At 41.7% G+C, this 19,047-nt stretch overlaps 1 protein-coding gene across 2 annotated transcripts in view; it reads left to right on the forward strand.

The window, feature by feature from the left end:
• PRMT2 (protein arginine methyltransferase 2) overlaps nucleotides 1-16,473 on the forward strand; it is a 33,522-nt gene extending 17,049 nt beyond the window's left edge. For both annotated transcript variants that reach the window (XM_029069958.2, XM_029069959.2), the window contains 5 exons: nucleotides 1,610-1,785; nucleotides 6,237-6,366; nucleotides 7,284-7,420; nucleotides 10,768-10,939; nucleotides 15,260-16,473. In XM_029069958.2, the coding sequence (XP_028925791.1) occupies nucleotides 1,610-1,785; nucleotides 6,237-6,366; nucleotides 7,284-7,420; nucleotides 10,768-10,939; nucleotides 15,260-15,292 (648 nt within the window). In that variant the 3' untranslated portion in view covers nucleotides 15,293-16,473. The remainder of the gene's footprint in view (nucleotides 1-1,609; nucleotides 1,786-6,236; nucleotides 6,367-7,283; nucleotides 7,421-10,767; nucleotides 10,940-15,259) is intronic.
• The last annotated feature ends 2,574 nt before the right edge of the window (nucleotides 16,474-19,047 follow it).

The raw sequence follows: 19,047 nt of genomic DNA on the forward strand, positions 1-19,047 counted from the left end.
AGTCCCTATACCGCATGGGGCTCACAGTCTTAAATAGGAAGGAGAACAGGTATTTAATCCCCATTTTACAGAGGAGAAAACTGAGACACATGCCCATGTCTCCCCTATCCTAAAAAAAAACCCCTCCCATGACCCCATGGCTTCCTCCATTTATCACCCCGTCTCCCTCCTACCTTTTCTCTGTAGGTTTCTTGAGCGAGTCATCTACATCCACTGGCTCAAATTCCTCTCCTCCAGTTCTGTCCCGAACCCTATCCAATCTACCTTCCTCTTCACTCCACAGAAACCACCCTCTGAAAGATCACCAATGATCTCCTTCTTGCCAGATCCAACGGCCTCTACCCCATCCTAGTCCTCCTCGGCTTCTCAGCTGCCTATGAACTCTTCTGCCTGCATGACTTCAGCTATCACCTCTATTTGAATAATTCCCAGTCAACCTCAACATTCCCAGTCTCTTTCCTGGCTATACTGTCTTGCATTTCCGCTCGGGATGTCCTGCTAGAACCCGAAGCTGAACTCTCTAAAGCTAAGCTCCTCGTCTTTCTTCCTAAACCCACGCTCAATTTGACTGCTCTGCCAGCCTCCCTGCCTCCAACTTCTGCAGCCCTGATAGTCTCCCTAAAACATTCACCTCACATATCTCCTTTATTCAAAGAAACGTCTACTAGCTAGCCATGCTTGGTTGACAAATTATTTATATTAAAGAACCATAAAATTTCTCTCTTGGCCATTCGTAAAAGTGGGGTGTGAATTCAAGGGGTTAAAGTAAATATTTGTGTTTTTTAAAAATTTCAGTAAAGATTGGGTTTAAATTTTTTAGAAAAAGTATTTGGGAGTTTTAGCTTTTATTTTCATGATTCTCAGCCAGTAATAGCTGCATCGCAAGTGTTTATTTGATAATATTCCTCCTTTGTAGCATTTCCAAATAAGGCAAATGGCCAAAAAGATAGCTTCACAGCTTATCTGCTCCTAAGCATAAGAATGTTAAGGTAATTTAACTTAATTTGGGGAATCAGATCCCAGCATCAAGTTAAAATTTAACAAAATCCTGATCTTGGTTTTGTAGTGAGAGCAGTATGTTGGAGAGACTATCATTCTCACAAATCAAGCGTATTTGACAGTAGACACCAGTTATCAAAGGAAATTCGCGAATGAGAAGGAAAATCGACCAGAATAAAAGACTCTTAAAAATGACCACCAAATCTTGTAGAAATCAAATTAGAAAAATAGATTGATTTTATTGATAATAGTAGAAATATTGAGAGTTCATCACATCCATATGCAAAATTGATGACAGAATTGTCAAGTTTAGCAGTGAAAATGTTAAGAAAAACTTTAAATTTACAAAAGCTAAATTTAGTTGGAAGTAGGGCAAGGCACTAAAAATTCCTTTCTGGCTAAAGCCCGAGCAAAGCAAACAGTACTGTTTTAAAAGCAAATGGTCACAAATTGTCTGCATACTATATATGGCATAGCTCCAGGAATTCCAAGTGGAAATGCTTAAGTCTGATCTGTGTTTAATAAATTTTTGAAATTCTTATAAATGGATACATTTGATCAACCCCTGTAGCCTTTAGTTTTACAATTTCCCTTTATTTTGCTTTTCCAGTTTGAGTTTATGATTGAGTCTGTTCTTCATGCGCGTGATGAGTGGTTGAAACCAGATGGCATGATTTGGCCAACTACTGCAGCTCTGCATCTTGCTCCTTGCAATGCCGATCGAGACTATCAGAAGAAAGTACTCTTTTGGGACAATACGTATGAATTCAATTTCAGCTCCTTAAAGTAAGTTAACAAAGATTAAACAGAACTCATTCATTCATTCATTCAATCAGTCATATTTATTGAGCACTTACTGTGTGCAGAACACTACTAAGCGCTTGGGAAGTACAATTCAACAACAGAGACAATCCCTGCCCACAGTGGGCTCACAGTCTAGGAGGGATGACCACTGATGTGATTCTGTAATCAAGTATTGTAGAAACCAGGGTCTTGGCAGTGTTTTTCAGTAACATCATTCAGATTTGAAATAAATAGGGTTTGGTTTTCTTGGACCTCTTGTACAACTTAGACAATTGGTTGGTTTCCTTCAAGAAGGTCTAGACCTTGCATACCTAGGGATCTGCAGGCTAAGATTGAACTATATTGGCATAAATAAGGAGAGTTTATTTCCAAGCCTCTGTCCACTTCATTCTTGGCTCAAAATAGCTGTCAATCAGTCATATTTACTGAGTACTCACTGTGTACTGAGCACTTGGGAGAGTACAGAGTATCAGAGTTGGTAGATATGTTCCCTGCCCACAAGGAATTTGCAGTCTAGAGAGAGAAGTGGGTTTTTCAAGTAGTGTATTTTTTAGATTAATGGCAAATAGACCAAATCAAAATCTGAGTGATACATCCTAAATCAATCATTTAATTGTTCAGACCATTGTACTGAGCCCTTGGGAAATTGCAGTAAAGTTGGTAGACATGATCCCTGCCTTCAAGGAGCTTACAGTCTAACGGAGGAGGCAGACTTAAATTACAGATAATTACTCGTATTCATTTAGCACTTACTGTATGCAGAGCATTGTTCTTTTCAGCTGTGTGACTGTGGGCAAGTCACTTAACTTCTCTGTGTTGCAGCTACCTCATCTGTAAAATGGGGATAAACTGTGAGCCTCACATGGGACAACCTGATTACCCTGTATCTACCCCAGCGCTCAAAACAGTGCTCTGCACATAGTAAGTGCTTAACAAATACCAACATCATTATTATCACTACATGCTTGGGAGAGTACAACAGAGTTGGTAGACATGTTCCCTGCCCACAACAAGCTTACAGTCTTGAGGAAGCAACCAAGTACAAGGAAATGTCACTAAGTGCTGTATACTTGGAAATGGTGGGGAGCGGGCACCTAATATTGCTTAGGGGGTGGAATTAAGTGCAAGGGATGAGGCAGTAAGGAGGGCGGATAGGGTACAAGGATGACACGTTAGAAAAGACTTCTTGGAAGTGGTGTGATTTCAGTGGGACTTGGAAGATGGGGAGAGTGCTCATCTGCGCAGAGATAGATGTGTGTATGTGGGTGTCGGGCGGGGGGATCCAGGCAGGAGAGGAGGGCATTAGCAAGAGGTCAAAGGTGGGTGAGGTGAGAGTGAGCTACAGTGAGAAGCTATTGGTATTAGAGAAGCTAAGGGGGTGGGCTTGGTTATAGTGGGGCTGGGTCAAGGATAAACAATGGGGAGAAAGCTGTTTGAGTGTCTTGAGGCTGATGGTGAGGAGCTTCTGTTTCCTGCAGAATTGGATGGGCAACCATTGAAGGAGGTTGAGAACTGAGGAAACGTGCAAGGTTTTTTTAATTTTTTTTTGTTTAGAAAAATGATATGGACAGCAGAGTAAAGTGTGGCATAGAGCGGTGAGGGGCTGGAGGCAGGGAGGTCAGTAAAGAGACTGATGCTGTAGTCAAAACAGGGTATGGCAGATGCTTGGACCAGTGTGGTAGCAGTTTGGAGGGAAAGGGAGGAATGGACTCTGGAGATGTTGTGGAGATAGAATCGACTAGGTTCCATGACTATATGAGTTGAAGGGGAAATGTAATTGTTGTGTTTCTAGAATCTGTCTTTCATCTTCGAGGCTTTTACAGCAATATTCCTCCATTAAAGGAAGCTTTCAGAAATGAACATTTTATCCCAAGCATTTGAGATTTATCTCTTTTAAAGTGGTCTTCCTTCACTTGCTATGAGGCTTGTAGTTTATTATTTCATATTTTTGCTGTTGCTCCAGTCCTTTCAGTGATGCCCAGCCTCAGCCCCTTCCCTAGCTTTCTTACCAGATGCTGTCATCCCTCTACTCCCCTGAGAACACCTGCTCTCTGCTGCTCGCTACCAGCACCCTCCCCTTCGCCCAGGAATGCCTGTTCACCATTTCGGTTAAAGGAATGTTTTTGATCTGTTGCTCCCAGCCATAATATGCTTTTAGTATGTGGCCCTTCAATTCACATGGCTTGGCCACCCCTGATCTAAGAAATCAGAGAATAAAGGAAGGTTTGAGACACTCCACTAATGATATCTAATATGCTTTATAGATGTGCTAGGGAGGATTATTCTAAATATTGTGTCCTTTCATTTTGGCATTTTAAATATTTGTGTTAATATTTGGAAGTTAGTTATTGGCTGTGGCATTTCTTTATAGGAATTTTTAGAAAGAAAGTATTGCATACGATCAGCCACTAGTATTTTTTACGTTTTCTCTTCTTGATTCAATGAGAGATCTCAATAAGCCAATTATTCTTTGCCACTTCTAAGGGTGTGCTTGCCAACTTTTGCCTGACAATGGGAAAACTTCCATTGACCCCGTTTTGCCCTTCCTTTTTTCTTCTTTTTAAGACAAGAGAAGGCTTCCAGTTTTAAAGATTGGAGTTTATCTTCAAATCTAGGAATATGAAATACTTTCTTAATGAATATGCTTTGTAGCTAAATATTTTCTGGGAGTCTAATACTTAAATTTCTTTTTCTTTAAATGTCTCCTAAATTGAGCTAATATATGATACAGTGAATATGGATGCCAAAATAGACTTCTCAAAAGGTCATCCAATGTCACAGCTTACAAATGCTTCCATTGAGATATCTGTGCTGCAGGGATGTGGCCTTTGGTTCCCAAAGGCCACAGACAAGTCTCCCAAACTCAAATTCGTATGCCAGTCCAGCTTTTCTGTCCTGAAAACCCTTTTCATCTATCCTGCAGCTGAAAACAAAGTTTGGGGGCAGGTGCTCATAGCACACAGTTTTTTCCCCTCTACTAAAAACCAAGTGTTTTATCTGCCAGAACAAACCCACAGCTTAAATGCAGCAGTCTTGGGGAGAGTATGCATTAGGATAAGTTTCTTTTAGTCTCATACATTTTTCCTGCTCTCCCTCCCTATGTAATATCGTGCAAGTAATTACTATTGGCGAGGTTTTTATTCTCCCTCTGGTCAACATGCTCGTCTTAGTCTGCCATCTATTATTTCCTTGGGTTGCTGGTGATCATCTATCAGACTCAATCACTTGGATTGAGGGCCCCACTTCAGTTTGTCTGCTTCTGTCTCTTTTTAATTTGTAAGCCCTTAAGAGCAGGGTCTTGATCTATTGCTTCTGGGGCATTATCCCAAGTGTTTAGGGCAGTGCTGTGCATGCAGTAGACTCTCAGTATATCATACTGACTGATCATTCCCTGGGAAACAGGCTTCAGGTATTTAAAAGACCAGACTTGGGAACCCATCATCATCAATTGTACTCTCTTAAGTTATTGATGTTATCAAAAAATTAATGATGTGCAGCCTTTAAGGCTTTTCTAGCAAGTAAATAAATATTTTGCCATTTGGTTTGCCAAGGTAGTATAGATAATTTGTGTATCGATGAATGGAAATCATTTGCTCCCAACATTCTTCGTAGGCTTTTGGAAAACCAAGGTGACAGAACATTTAACAGGTTAGGTTCTCGGCTGTGTTCATCATTTAGTGACAGTAAATGAGGTTAGGTTCCACTACTGCTTGTCTTGTCCTATTCTGTTGAGTCGCCTCTGACCCATAGCCACTCCATGAACACATCTCTTTCAGAATGCCCCATCTCCATCTTCAGTCGTCCTGGTAGTGTATCCGTAGAGTTTTCTTGGTAAAAATACAGGTGTGGTTTATCATTGCCTTCTTCTGCGTGGTAAAGCACAGGTGAGTCTTGGCTTTTAGCAGATTGCCTTCCACTTGCTAGCCACCACCCAAATAGGAAGGAAACGGGTATGCCTCTGCTTGATTCTCTGTCTTGTAGCTGAGATGGATCAAATACTGGAAACCCTCCAAGTGTTATCCTGAGTGGGGTCCAGTATTTACTAGTGAGAGTTAAAACTAATAAAGCTTAATTTGCTGCATTTGTCACATTCTGTTCTCCTTATGTTGATGAAATCCTATTATAGTGATATTAACAGGGAATAATCTTTACATTTAGTTAAAATTTTGCAGGTAATAGAAAAATGCCTTGAGGCCAAATATTTGATATATATTCAAAAGCAAATAAACCTAGCAATTATCGAGATAGCATTTATATATTATATGGTCACGTTGCTGCATTATGGCTGTCAAAATTAGAATTTTGAAAGGTTGTGGTAAACCAGAGGCATTGAGTATTAAATAGATCAAACATTGATCATAGCGAAAGATGCATATTACAAGTCTGGGATTCTTTTCAAATTTGTATCCATTCGATCTTTCTGTTTCCTGCAGAGCATTAGCTGTCAAAGAATTTTTTTCTAAACCCAAATTTAATCATATATTGGAACCAGAAGACTGTTTATCTGAGCCCTGTACGGTATTACAGTTGGATATGAAAACACTGCAAATCCCTGACCTAGAGGTGAGAAAAAACCTGTGACTCACTCCTCCTTCTAGTCTCACTCCTCCTTCTAGCTGTTGAGCTCTATTGTTCTTATTGTGAAATCTGTTTAGGCTTTATATGCGAAATAATTTAACGGGAGACCTTATCTTTAAATAAAAATTTCCAGCCTTTTGAGCCAAATGTCAGCCCCAAGAGGCTTGATTTAGTTGAAAACTTTCACAATTATATGTATTTCTTGACGATTCAGGCAACTTGGGAGTTTCCTTGTCCAAAAGGCGTATTTTGAACCACAAGTTCTCTACTATAGTGCAGTTACCAGGAGTCGGCAAATCCACCATTTATATGCATTAGAGGATGTGCGCGCCTTTAGCATTGGAATAGCATCACCACTGTTCCTGGGACTCTAGGGTTCCACGCAGCTTCTTGTCTTGTCCATACTGTTTCTGGCCCCTGTTGCTCCTGTTTCTCTGAGGTGGAATGACAACTAAGAAGCCCAAGGAAATAGTTTTGGTGTTGGCAGAAATGCCACACAGCCCTGGAGTTGAAGAAGGAATTGATCTGACCCCTTTTACTGTTTGGATTTTCCAAAATAATATATGCTCCCTGAGGGAAAGGGTGATATATACCCACTCTATTATATTGTCTTCCCCCAAGCTTCTGCATATAGTGAGCCCTCAATACCAGTAATTTATTAATTGGTAACAGTTTTGGCCTTTGGAAGTCAGTTTAATGATCGTATTTTGTCGAGGGTGGGGAGGTGAAGAAGAGGTTCTGTCTTCCTCACCAAGTCAACTGATATGCTCAAGAAATGTTAATTATATTCAATTGTTAAATACTTTTCACTGAAATAGTCCATTTACCAGGCCACATGTACTTAGATAAGCATTACTATACATTTTGGCTACATATTTCATTATCTGTTTACTTGACCGCAGAGGATGATGGGTGAACTTCATTTTGATATTAGAAAAACTGGTACTTTACATGGATTTGCAGCCTGGTTTAGTGTGAAGTTTCAGAATTTGGAAGAAGAAAAGTCACAGCTGGAACTAAACACAGGACCATTTTATCCGTAAGTGTTAAATAAGTTTGTTTGCTGGAGTGACTATGGTGCCACTCTCTCTATAGGAATTTTTATCAGGTTATTGTGAAACCAAGCAAATTCTCCCCAAATAATTTAGAAGAATTAAGAAATTCTCAGGACAAACGAAAATAGCATTAACAAAAGAATTGAGAAAATTAGAGACCGAAGATAAATCATAAAATTTAAAGAAAGATGAATTTAAAATAAGAGTGGGGAAGGACAGTGATCCTGAGAAACCAAAGGAGACCCCAATCTTAAGGAATAATGGAGAGTAGGGTTTTGGGCAAGAGGAGGTTCAGTCTAGAACTTTCCAGGATTTACAGTAATTGGGGTGGAATGAATTGACTGTGGGATCAGCTAGCTATTTGAACCGGGAATCCCTAGGGTGTTTCTAGACCCAAGGAAGGAATGGAAAGAGCGATAATCTGCTGACTCCTACATGCATATCCCCAACCTCTCTGCCGGGGATTTTACAATCATCACTGTGAACACTGTGAACAACTGGCTATTATTTGCAAAACAGTTGACCAGGACTGTTGATGCAGCAAGAGATAATCATGATTTTTGCTTGGTTCTAATTTTCCCTACATTGTTAATTTTCCCAATAGAGACTCTATTGACCTTTATTAGGTAGTTTTTTTTCTGCCTACTGTTTTTTTTTCTGAGAAGAATTTTTGTGCAAATAAGTACCAGATTTACTCAGTATTTCCTCTCTCTGCCTTGCTTTTGCTTCCCCTTATCCATTCTCCCTATTTTTCTTGTAGTGGTGTTTTCATCTTCTCTTTCCTCTGTCCTTTAGACATACTTCTTTTTCCCTGACCGTCTTGGCTTCTCCCCTCCCCCATCTCACTGTTCTTCTTTCTCTCTCTCTCCCTTTGACCTGTCCACTAGAATATGACATACCTAGTGAAAGAGTACCTAAGTTTAGTTTCTCACAAGAAATATTGTAAAGTGTGTTTTTGCATAAACAGGATCCAAAAAAGCCCCCAGATAATATAAATGTATTAAAAATCAGTGATTGCAGGAGTACAGGGAAAGAATGACTAGAGAAAATTTGTACTCTGGCCCTCCAAGTACAGAGGCAGAGGTGATGGTGAAACCTCCAGCCCAGGATCGAGAGGCAAGAAGTAGAAGTTGGGCACTTTATCCAAGGAACTGAAGGACAATTCTGTCTGCTTTAGGAAGTAGCAAAGAGGAACAGGTGTGGTTCTCAGAAACCCTTTGGCAAATCCTAAAACCATCTGGGGAAGAAGCAGTGGGATAGCAGAGGCTCAGTAACACACAGATGTGTGAATGCATTTCTGAGTACATGCTGATGTGTAAAGTTTTTTGTTTAAATGATGAATAGAGGTAGAACAGGGATGAGACCACAAAAGACCCTTGAAGGGCATCATAACCACTGATTTTGTCAGAAGGTAGTCAATTATACTTGAAGAGACTGTCATAAAAATTCCCTCCTGAGTGTCCCATCGCTAAACCAGTGTCACTCCTATCTCACAAACTCATAACCATGGCATTATCTTTAACTCATCTTTATTATTTAATCCACATAATTCAGTCTGTCACTAAATCCTGTCAGTTTTTTCTTTATAATATCTCTAGAATCCATCCCTTCTTTTCAATTCCAACTACTACCATGCTAGTCCTAGCACTTAATATATCCCACCTTGACTACTCTACCAACCTCCTAACTGACCTCCCTTCCTCCAGTGTCTCTCTACTCAAGTACATACTTCACACTGCTGCCTGGATCATTTTTCTGTAAAAACATTCATTTCACATCTTCTCATTCCTTGGAAGCATCCAATCAGTCTTATTCATTGAGCACTTACTGTATGAAGATCACTGTACTAAGCCCTTGGGAGAATACAGTATAACAGAGGTGGTAGACACTTTCGCTGTCCACGACGAGCTTACAGTCTAGAGGGGGAGATAGATATTAATGTGAATAAATTATGGGTACATACATAAGTGCCGAGGGGCTGAGGGAGGGATGAATAAAGGGTGAAAATCCAAATGAAAGGGTGACTCAGAAGAGAGTTGGAGAAGACAAAATGAGGGCCTGGTTGGGGAAGTCCTCTTAGAGGAGATATGCCTTCAATAAGCCTTTGAAGTTGCCGAGAATGAAGAGTCTCTTGAATATGAAGAGGGAGGGCATTTCAGGTCAGACAAGGGATATGGGAGAAAGGTCAGCAGTAAAATAGATGAGACTGAGATACAGTGAGTAGGGTGGCATTAGAGGAGTAAAGTGTGTGGGTGGATTGTAATAACAAAGCAATGTGGTAAGGTAGAAGAAAGGTAAGGTTGCCCTTGCATCTCCACATCAAACAGAAACTTTTTACCGTTGGCTTTAAGGCAGTCAGCTGTCCCTTGCCCACCTAACCTCATTAATATCCCATTACGACCCAAGCCACATACTCCGCTCCTCCATCACTATCTTGCTCTCTGCACCTCAATCTTGTCTGTCTTACCAGCGACTCGTTGCGTATGACCTTCCTCTAGCCTTTTCCGCCTTCAGAGCCAACAGCCTACCATTCTCCCCATCTTCAAAGCCTTTCTTAAAAAACACACCTCCAAGAGGTCTTTTCTCACCCTTCTTCTCCAACTATTCACCCTCCTGTCTTCATCACCTGTGCACTTGGGTCTGTACCCCTTAAGCACTTTGATTCTCACCCCCACCCCAGCCCCACATCCCCCATAAGCACTTTGATCCTCACTCCACCCCAGCCCTACAGCATTTATGTGCATATGTTTCCTAATATTCTGTCGTTTTCCCTATCTGTAATTTATTTTAATGTCTGTCTCCCTGACTAGATTGTAAGCTCCTTTGGGACAGGAATCATATCTGCCAAATCTATTGTTTTGTCCTCTCCAAGCACTTAATAGAGGGCTCTGCTCACAGTAAGCATCAGTAAGTGTCATTAAATAATTGATGATCAGTTGCTCAAGGAGGGGTTGCAGTGATTTTTGATGGGTAAATCAATCAAAAGTATGGCAAAGACTGGTCATTTCAAAACAAAACCGGAGGAATAATTTGAGTAAATTCTAGTGGTTGCTTAACAGAATTCTAGTTAGAGAATACATTTTGAAAATATAAAATTCCCAAAGAAGAAATAAGATGTAAGTGTTTTTCACCCTCAAGACAATGAAACCCACTGCCACCAAGGGGTCTCTGTTTTCCAAATCCTGTTCTACTCTGCTCATGTCTATAGCAGTAAAACTGATTATTAAACTTGAATGTGTAAAACCTGGAATCGATCAATAAATGAAAGATTTGGCTGTAATCGTCATGGTGTTAGACTTTAGATAATTTATTACAATTTTTGTTTTACCAGCCCAACACATTGGAAGCAAACCTTATTTATGCTGGATGATCCTATTGATGTCCATACCGGTGATGTGGTCACAGGTTCAGCTGTGTTTCAGAGAGATCCAGTATGGAGGCGCCATATGTCTGTTACTTTGAGATGGACAATCACTTCTAAACAAGACCCTGATTCTCAGAAAGTAAGAGTTGTTTTAGGTTCACTCTCATGGATACTGTCTGGTGTTAAAATAGCTTGTAAAACAGATGATTTGGAGAGTGGACGGTAGAAACCAAGTATTCCTGGGCTCACGTAAAGCACAACCATCACTTTCCACTCCTGGGTCTCTGACATTTCTTCAGGTTTGTTCACTGGCTTCTCTTTTACCTCTCATCCTGAAACTGTGGATGTCCCGCAAGGCTCTATTTTTAGGTCTCCTACTCTTCTCACTCTACACTCATTCTCTGGGGAACTCATCCATTTGCGTGGTTTAACCTATCACCTCTACCCACATCTAATCTGCCCCGAAATCTCCTGCCCCAAACTCTCATCTAACCTGCAATTTGCATCTTTTCTTTCACTTGCATGTACCACTGATTCCTCAGACTTAACCTTTCTAAAACAGAGCTACTGTTCTTCCCTTCTAAATTCACTCCTCATTTTCATATCTCAGTTGATAACCTCACCATCCTTCAAGTCCCAGGAGCCCATAAACCTGGTGTGATCAACTCCTCCCTGTCTTTTAACTATTACATTCAGTCATTCAATTACATCTCTTGGATCCACCCCTTCCTCTCCACACAAATTGCTACCCCCTGGTTCAAACCCTTGTTTTTATTGCAGCTAGCAGCATGGCCTTATGGAAAGAGCATGGGCTGGGAGTCAGAGGACTGGGCTTCAAATCCTGGCTCTGCCACTTGCCTGCTGTGTGACTTTGGTCAATGCTCTTAACTTCTCTGTGCCTCAGTTTCCTCATCTGTAAAATGGGAATGGAACACCCAGGGAGGACGGTTAGATGGAGAATAGAAGGGGTCCAAGAACTGAGCCTTGAGGGACACCTCCAGGTGCCAATGAGAGGGTGGGCAGCAAAGGAGGAGCTAGCTGGTGAAAGGCACTGAGAAGGAGTGAGAAAGGAGGAGGAACGGGAGAGTACAGTATCAGTGACACCTATTCTTCCACTTGTCCCTCAGACTGTGAATTCTGTGTGGGAAAGGGACTGTGTCTGATTTGATTTTCTTTTTATATACCCCAGCGCTTAGTGCTGTGCTTGGCACATATCAAGTGCTTAACAAATTCAAATTATCATCACCATCATAATAATAATAATAATGTTGGTATTTGTTAAGCGCTTACTATGTGCAGAGCACTGTTCTAAGCGCTGGGGTAGACAGGGGACTCAGGTTGTCCCACGTGGGGCTCACAGTCTTAATCCCCATTTTACAGATGAGGTAACTGAGGCACCGAGAAGTGAAGTGACGTGCCCAAAGTCACACAGCTGACAAGTGGCCGAGCTGGGATTTGAACCCATGACCTCTGACTCCAAAGCCCGGGCTCTTTCCACTGAGCCACGCTGCTTCTCTACTTACTACAACCTACTTATTGGTTGCACAGCCTCTCACCCCACCATACTACACCATAGTATACTACACACTGCTATAAGGATCATCTTTATCAAGGGTCTCTCAGAAGCTATGTTTTCACCCCTCAAAAACCTTCAATTCTGATTCCCGTTTCCTTCCGCATCAGGCAAAGGCTCTTCTCGATCAGCTTCAAGGCTCACCTCCTTCTCTTCCATATCGGCCCTCTTTACCCGCTACTCCCCATCTTGGTGCCTTCATTTCTCCTAGTTAAACTTATAACTATACCTCACTCAACTCTCTAACCACCATTCCCTTCGTCATGTTGTTTGCCTGGCCAGGAACTTCGTCTCTCACAAGTCTGACAGGTCACAGCCCTCCCCAAATCCCACCTCTTCAAACAAGCCTTCCCTGATTAATTCCCAATTCCAAAAACCACCAAAAACACTTAAATATCTATTTATAACCTTCCTCAACACTTGTTTATATGTTGTACAAGCAGTTATTTATTCCAATTACCCTTTTTCTAAAGACATTTACATTTGTCTTTGTCTCCTGGGGGAGTGCAGGTAATGTGTTTCTTGCTCCAGTTATACTTACCCAGGGACCTAGTACTGTGCACTGTACCTGCTAGGTACTCAATAAATACCACCAACACCACCAGGATTTTAAATATATCAATTGATAAGTGTTATTTGAGCGCAGAACACTGTACTAAGCACCTGAGAGTGTACACCAAAATCAAAATACATGATCCCTATAGTCTAGAAGTTTGTAATCCAGTAGGGGAGCAGGCAGACACAATAATTTCTAAAAAACAGAGGAAGGAAGGAAGAACAAGAAGGACATAACAAGTAGTAATACCAAAGGCAGGATAAAGTAGTTGACTATGTAATAGAATATGCTAATATTCATAAGTGCTGAGGTTGCATATAAGTAAATATGTGCCAAGGATGGCTGTTGGATTGACCTAAACTGGGATATTTAAAATTAATCAGCGAAGGCTTCCTGGAGGAGATGGGCATTTTAAAGAGGGCTTTGAAGACTGGTGCCAAGTGAACATCAGTGTGTAGATATTCTGTAAGAAAGAAACCAAGGAAGACTGCATAGCAAATGAGAGGTTGGAACTCACTAGATTGATCTGGGAATTTAATAATAATAGTTGTGGCATGTAAGCACACACTTTGTCCTAAGGACAGGTATAAGTATTAAGGATGATCAGGTTCCACATGGGGCTCACATTCTAAGTAGGAGGGAGAACACGTATTGAATATCCATTCTGCAGATGAGGGAACGGAGGCCCAGAGAAATGAGATTACTTTCCCAAAGTAACACAGCAGGTTGGTGGCGGAGCTGGGATTAGAACCCAGGTCCTCTGACTCCCAGGGTTGTGATCTTCCTTCTAGAGCACACTGCTTCATAAAGTTATCCATCTAGAGATAGTAGCTGAAGCCCAGTGAATGGATGAGTTTCACAGAGCAAATATAGAGTGAAAAGAGAGGATGATCCAGAACAGAGCCTTGGGATACCCATAGTTTAGGGAAGGGGGAAGAGCCAGCAAATGGAATGGAGAAGGAGCAGCCAAAAATATTGTCAGTAAAACCAAGATTAGGTAGACTTTATATAAGGGAGTGGTTTATAGTGTTAAAGGTGGCTGAGCAGTCAGACGATTAGGACAAAGGGGAAGTCATTTGTGACTTTGTAGATGTGTTCTCCGAGTGAAGAGGGGGCCAAAGCCAGACCGCAGTGGGTCCAAAAGGAAGTTGGAGTAGAGGCAGTGAAAGCTGTGGGTATAGAAAACTGGCTTGAGGAATATGGACAGGAATGGCATCAGGGGAAAGGGGAAATCCCGAGTAGGTAGAGTGAGATCCAGAGAAGAGTTTTTTAGTAAAGGGGAGATGAACATATTTGAAGACAGAATGAAAGGAACCTTCAGAAAGTGAGAGGTTTTATTTAGATGGCTGTAACAAAGGTAAGGAAAGTAGCCACAAGTGTTTTTTAGAAGGTAAGAGGGGTTAATGTGTGAACCTAGGAAGAGGGAGTGAATTTTGAAGGCATTATTTTTTAATGGTATTAAGTGCTTACTGTACACCAGGCACTGTACTAAGTACTGGGGTAGTTTGAAGCTAATCCTGTTGGACACAGTCCATGTCCCACATGGGCTCACAGTATTAATCCCCATTTTACAGATGAAGAAACTGAGGTACAAGTAATTAAGTGACAGTAGACAAATGGCGGAGCTGGGATTAGAACCCAGCTCCTTCTGGCTCCCAGCCCTGTGCATTAGCCTTTGCTGTTTCTCTGAATTGGGGAGGAAGGGCCTTTAAGAAACTCATGTTTGATGGTGGTGGTGGTTTTTTTCATGGCATTTGCCAAGTGTCAAGATGTAAATTAATCAGGTTGGATATAATCTGTGTCCCACTTGTTACAGTCTAAGTAGGAGGGAGAACGGGTTTTGAATCCTTTTTTTACAGTTGAGGAAACTGAGGCCCAGAGAAGTTAAGTGTCTTGCCTGAGGTCACACAGCAGAACCAGGATTAGAACCCAGGATCTCTGAATCCCAAGCCCGTGCTCTTTTCGCTAGGCTAAGCTGCTTCCCACAATATGGTTGGCATCTTATATTGAAGGAGTTCTTTAGAAGGAGTTCTGTAGGGAATTCAGTGTGGGAAAGTGGAGAGCGTTTGATAGGTTTAAGTTACACTGATGTTCTTGGCTGTTTTCTAATGAAGGAGGAATCGATCTTTTTGTATGCTGGTACAAAGAATCATCAATATAAGTAAATAGCTCTCTCTTTCAGTAAACTCCCAAGAGCTTAATACAGTGCCCCACACATAGCTCTCAATAAATGTTACTGATTGATTTAGTATTCCTAGTAAAAATAGACTAATATCTAGTGCTCTCATGTTGTCTAGAAACTAAACTAAATTTTTCTTTTCTCTTTTCAGGTTGGAGAAAAGGTCTTTCCAATCTGGAGATAATATAATTTATATTTTTGGAGCAATTTAGGAATGTTAAGTCATATTCTTCTTTCTTTGGAAAGAGTAATCGTACCAAGTTTTAGCTCTGATTACAGGGCTGGTAAGTCAGTCAAATCTAATTGCCCCTGAGTTTTCTTCATTCCATTTACACAGACTGATATTTCAACTAGATCGGATTCATTAGCTTGGTAGAAATAATACCTGGTTTTTGGCTTAGTGCTTCTGCATTAATTTTTTTTTATCTTCCCAATATCCCCGTGAGATAGGGAGGGGACAGTTATTATATCCCTATTTTACAGCTGAGGAAACTAGTAACCAGAAAAAATGATGTATCTTGCCCAGAGTCATATAGCAGGCTGGGGGAGAGCCTGCACTAGCTCCTGCATCTCTTGACCCCCTAGTCCCACCCACACTCCTTCCACATTACGGCCAGGTGGGAGATTCAGAATAGTTCCAGCATCACTTGCTTCTCTACATTAATGGAGAACTGCAAAAAAATGTTTTTGGAATAGGAAAGAAGCTATCCTTGCTGGTATAATTGATTCATGTGACCAACTTCTGAAATTGGATATTTTTGCATTTTCATGTTACCCTCAAGGGTTTCTGTTTTGTTTTTAAAATTTTGTTCCTTGACTAAAACCGAATTACTCTTTGACAAAAAATCCCAGCTTAATATGGTATTTATAGTTCTATTTTTGTCTTTGAAACATTTCCACTTCAATTAGCACAATATTGTAGCAAACTGAAATTGTTTAGGTATTAAAAATCATTCCTCGAAAATACCATTTTTGTGTTTTTAAAGTGATTGTTTCTCCAAAATTACATTAGTTGGTACCGTATTTTGAGTGTGGATTGTGACTGGAAATTTTCTTTATTTTGCTCAGTACTGCTTGTAAATATTGAATTAACCCCAGTTGTAAACTCATTCAGAGAAATTATTTTGTGGATGAATATATAGTTTTGTAAGTATTTTTAATAGCATTTCAACTGCTTTCTACACTCCCCTTTCTCAAACTAAGTTTGGATCTTGGAACTAGAATCTTCTATCACCCACTGTCAATACCATTCAAACTAAAATGGCTTGCTTGCCAATAAGATGGAAAAAAGAAAGGGAAAATGCTGCCCTTGTTTAACTATATAATGTACATTAAATAAACAAAATTGCTTTGTAATCCTACCAATCAGTTGTATTAAGTGCTTCCTCTGTGCAGAGCACTCACTAAGTGCTTGGGAGAATACAATATAATGTTATAACGGAGTTGACAGACACATTCCCTGCCCACAACGAGCTTATGGTCTAGAGGGGGAGGCAGACAAAAGAAATGAGTAAAATACAGATATGTACATAAGAGTGGTAGGGTTGAGGGTACGGTGGATAAAGGGAGCAAATCCAAGTAAAAGGGCGATCCAGAAGGGAGTGGGAGAAGAGGAAATGAGGGCTTAGGGAAGGCCTCGTGGAAGAGATGTATCTTCAAAAAGACTTTGAAAGTGAGGAGAGTAGTTGTCAGATATGAAGAGGGAGGGCTTTGAAGGCCAGAAGCAGGATGTGGGAGAGGTCAGAGGTTAGACTGAAGTTCAAGGGGTAGGTTGGCGTTAGAAGAGTGAGATGTGTGGGTCGAGTTGTAGTAGGAGAGCAGCGACGTAAGGTAGGAGGAGGCAAGGTGATTGGGTGCTTTAAAACCCATGGTAAAGGGTTTGTTTGATGTTGGGGTAGATGGGCAACCACTGGAGGTTCTTGAGGAGTGGGGAAACATGGACTGAACATTTTTGTAAGAAAAATGATGCGGGAAGCAGAGTGAAGTATGGAGTGGGGTGGGAAGAGACAGGAGGAAGAGAGGTCAGCGAGGAAGCTGTAAGCTCGTTGTGGCAGGAAATGTGTTTATTGTTATGTGGACAGTGTTTTGCACACAGTAAGCTCTGAATAAATACGAATGAATGAGGCTGATTCAGTAATCAGGGCAGATAAGTCGAGGATAACATCAAGATTACGGATTTGTGGACAGGAAGGGTGGTGGTGCTGTGTACAGCGATGGGAAAATCAGGGAGAGGGGAAGGGTTTGGGTGAGAAGATGAAAAGTTCTCTTTTGGACAGGTTAAATTTGAGGTGTTGGTGGGACATCCAAGTAGAGATGTCGAGTGCAGGAGTCAGACTGCAGAGAGGGAAAGAGATTGGGGCTGGAAATGTAGATTTGGGAATCATCTGCATATAAATGGTAGATGATTCCATGGGAGTTAGGGCGTGAGTGTAGATGGAGAATAGAAGGGCATCCAGAACTGAACCTTGAGGGACTCTCACAATTAGGGGTGGGAGGCAGAGGAGGAGCCTGCAAAGAGACTGAGAATGAGTGGCCAGACAGGAGGAGAACCAGGAGAGGGCATTGTCATTGAAGACAAGATTAGGTAATGTTTCCAGGAGAAGGGAGTGGTTGACAGTGTTGGAGTCATTTTAAGGGTCGAGAAGAAATGGGATGGAGTAGAGGCCGTTGGATTTGGCAAGATGGAGATCATTTGTGACCCGAGAGGGCTGTTTCTGTGGAGCGAAGGGGACGGAAGTCGGATTGGAGGGGGTCAAGAAGAAGAACTTGAGACAGTGCGTGTAGACAACTCGCTCAAGGAGTTTGGAGAGGAATGGTAGGATGGACCCGTGAGGTCAAGGGAAGGGTTTTTTTAGGATGGCGGAGACATAAGCATGTTTGAAAGCAGTGGGGAAAAAGCCATTGGACCGTGAACAGTTGAAGATGGGAAGAACGGAGGTGGCAAGTGCTTGGAAAAGTACAGAGGGATAGGGTCGGAGGCACAGGTGGACGGGGTGGATTTTGTTTGAGAGAAGGCAGGAGATCTCTAGAGATACTGCTGGGAAAGGTGAGAGAGTTGAAGAAGGGGAAGGAGGAGGGAGGGACTGGGGAGGAGCAAGTGAGATTTCAGGGACATCACACCTGATCATTTCAATTTTCTCAATAAAGTAGATCGACAAGTTATTAGGGTCATGAGATGGGAGAGATGGGGGGACAGAGGGTTTGAGGAAGGAGTTAAAATGTCTGGAACAACTGGTGAGGGCATTGAGCACGGCTGTTGGATGGAGAAATAATTTTGCCGGGCAGAGTGTTAAAATATGCAAGGATGAAGTGGAGGTGGATGAGGTGGGCCTGATAGCTATATTTCCGCCAGCAGCGCTTTGCGGCTCATACACAGAAGCGAAGGAAGCAGACTGTGAGGTGATCCAGGGCTGTGCATTAGTGGTACGAGATCTGAGGGATAGGGAAGAAGTGAGGTGTTCTGTAGAGAGGAGGGTGTTGAGGGCATCAATTTGGTTGTCAAGGGAAGGTAGTTTGGGTATGGAGGCTAAATGAAGCAACATGAGAAAATTGGATCAAAAGATCGGAGGTCTCTGGGGGAACAGGACAGATTTGCGGAGGTCCGTGGGAGAGAAGGTAGGTGAGGAGGTGGTGGTGAGATAGGTTTCAGAGTTGGTGAGCATAGAGATTTTATCTGTGACTGGAGATGATGAGATAGTGTGCATGTCCACGTTTGTGAGTGGGCGAGCTGCGGTGAAGCAGGAGGTCAGTGAAGTTGAGGAATGGTAGAAAGCAGGCAGCAGAAAGTTCACCAGGAACATCTATGTGGATATTGACGTCCCCAAGGATCAATGTAGGGATGGAAAAAGAAGGAATGTGAGAAAAGGATCAAAATGGTTCAGAAAATTGGAAGTGGGGACTGGTGGGCAGTAAATGACCATGATTAGTATTTGGAGTGGG

Source organism: Ornithorhynchus anatinus, chromosome 7 (assembly GCF_004115215.2).
Source record: "Ornithorhynchus anatinus isolate Pmale09 chromosome 7, mOrnAna1.pri.v4, whole genome shotgun sequence".
Lineage (NCBI taxonomy): Eukaryota > Metazoa > Chordata > Mammalia > Monotremata > Ornithorhynchidae > Ornithorhynchus > Ornithorhynchus anatinus.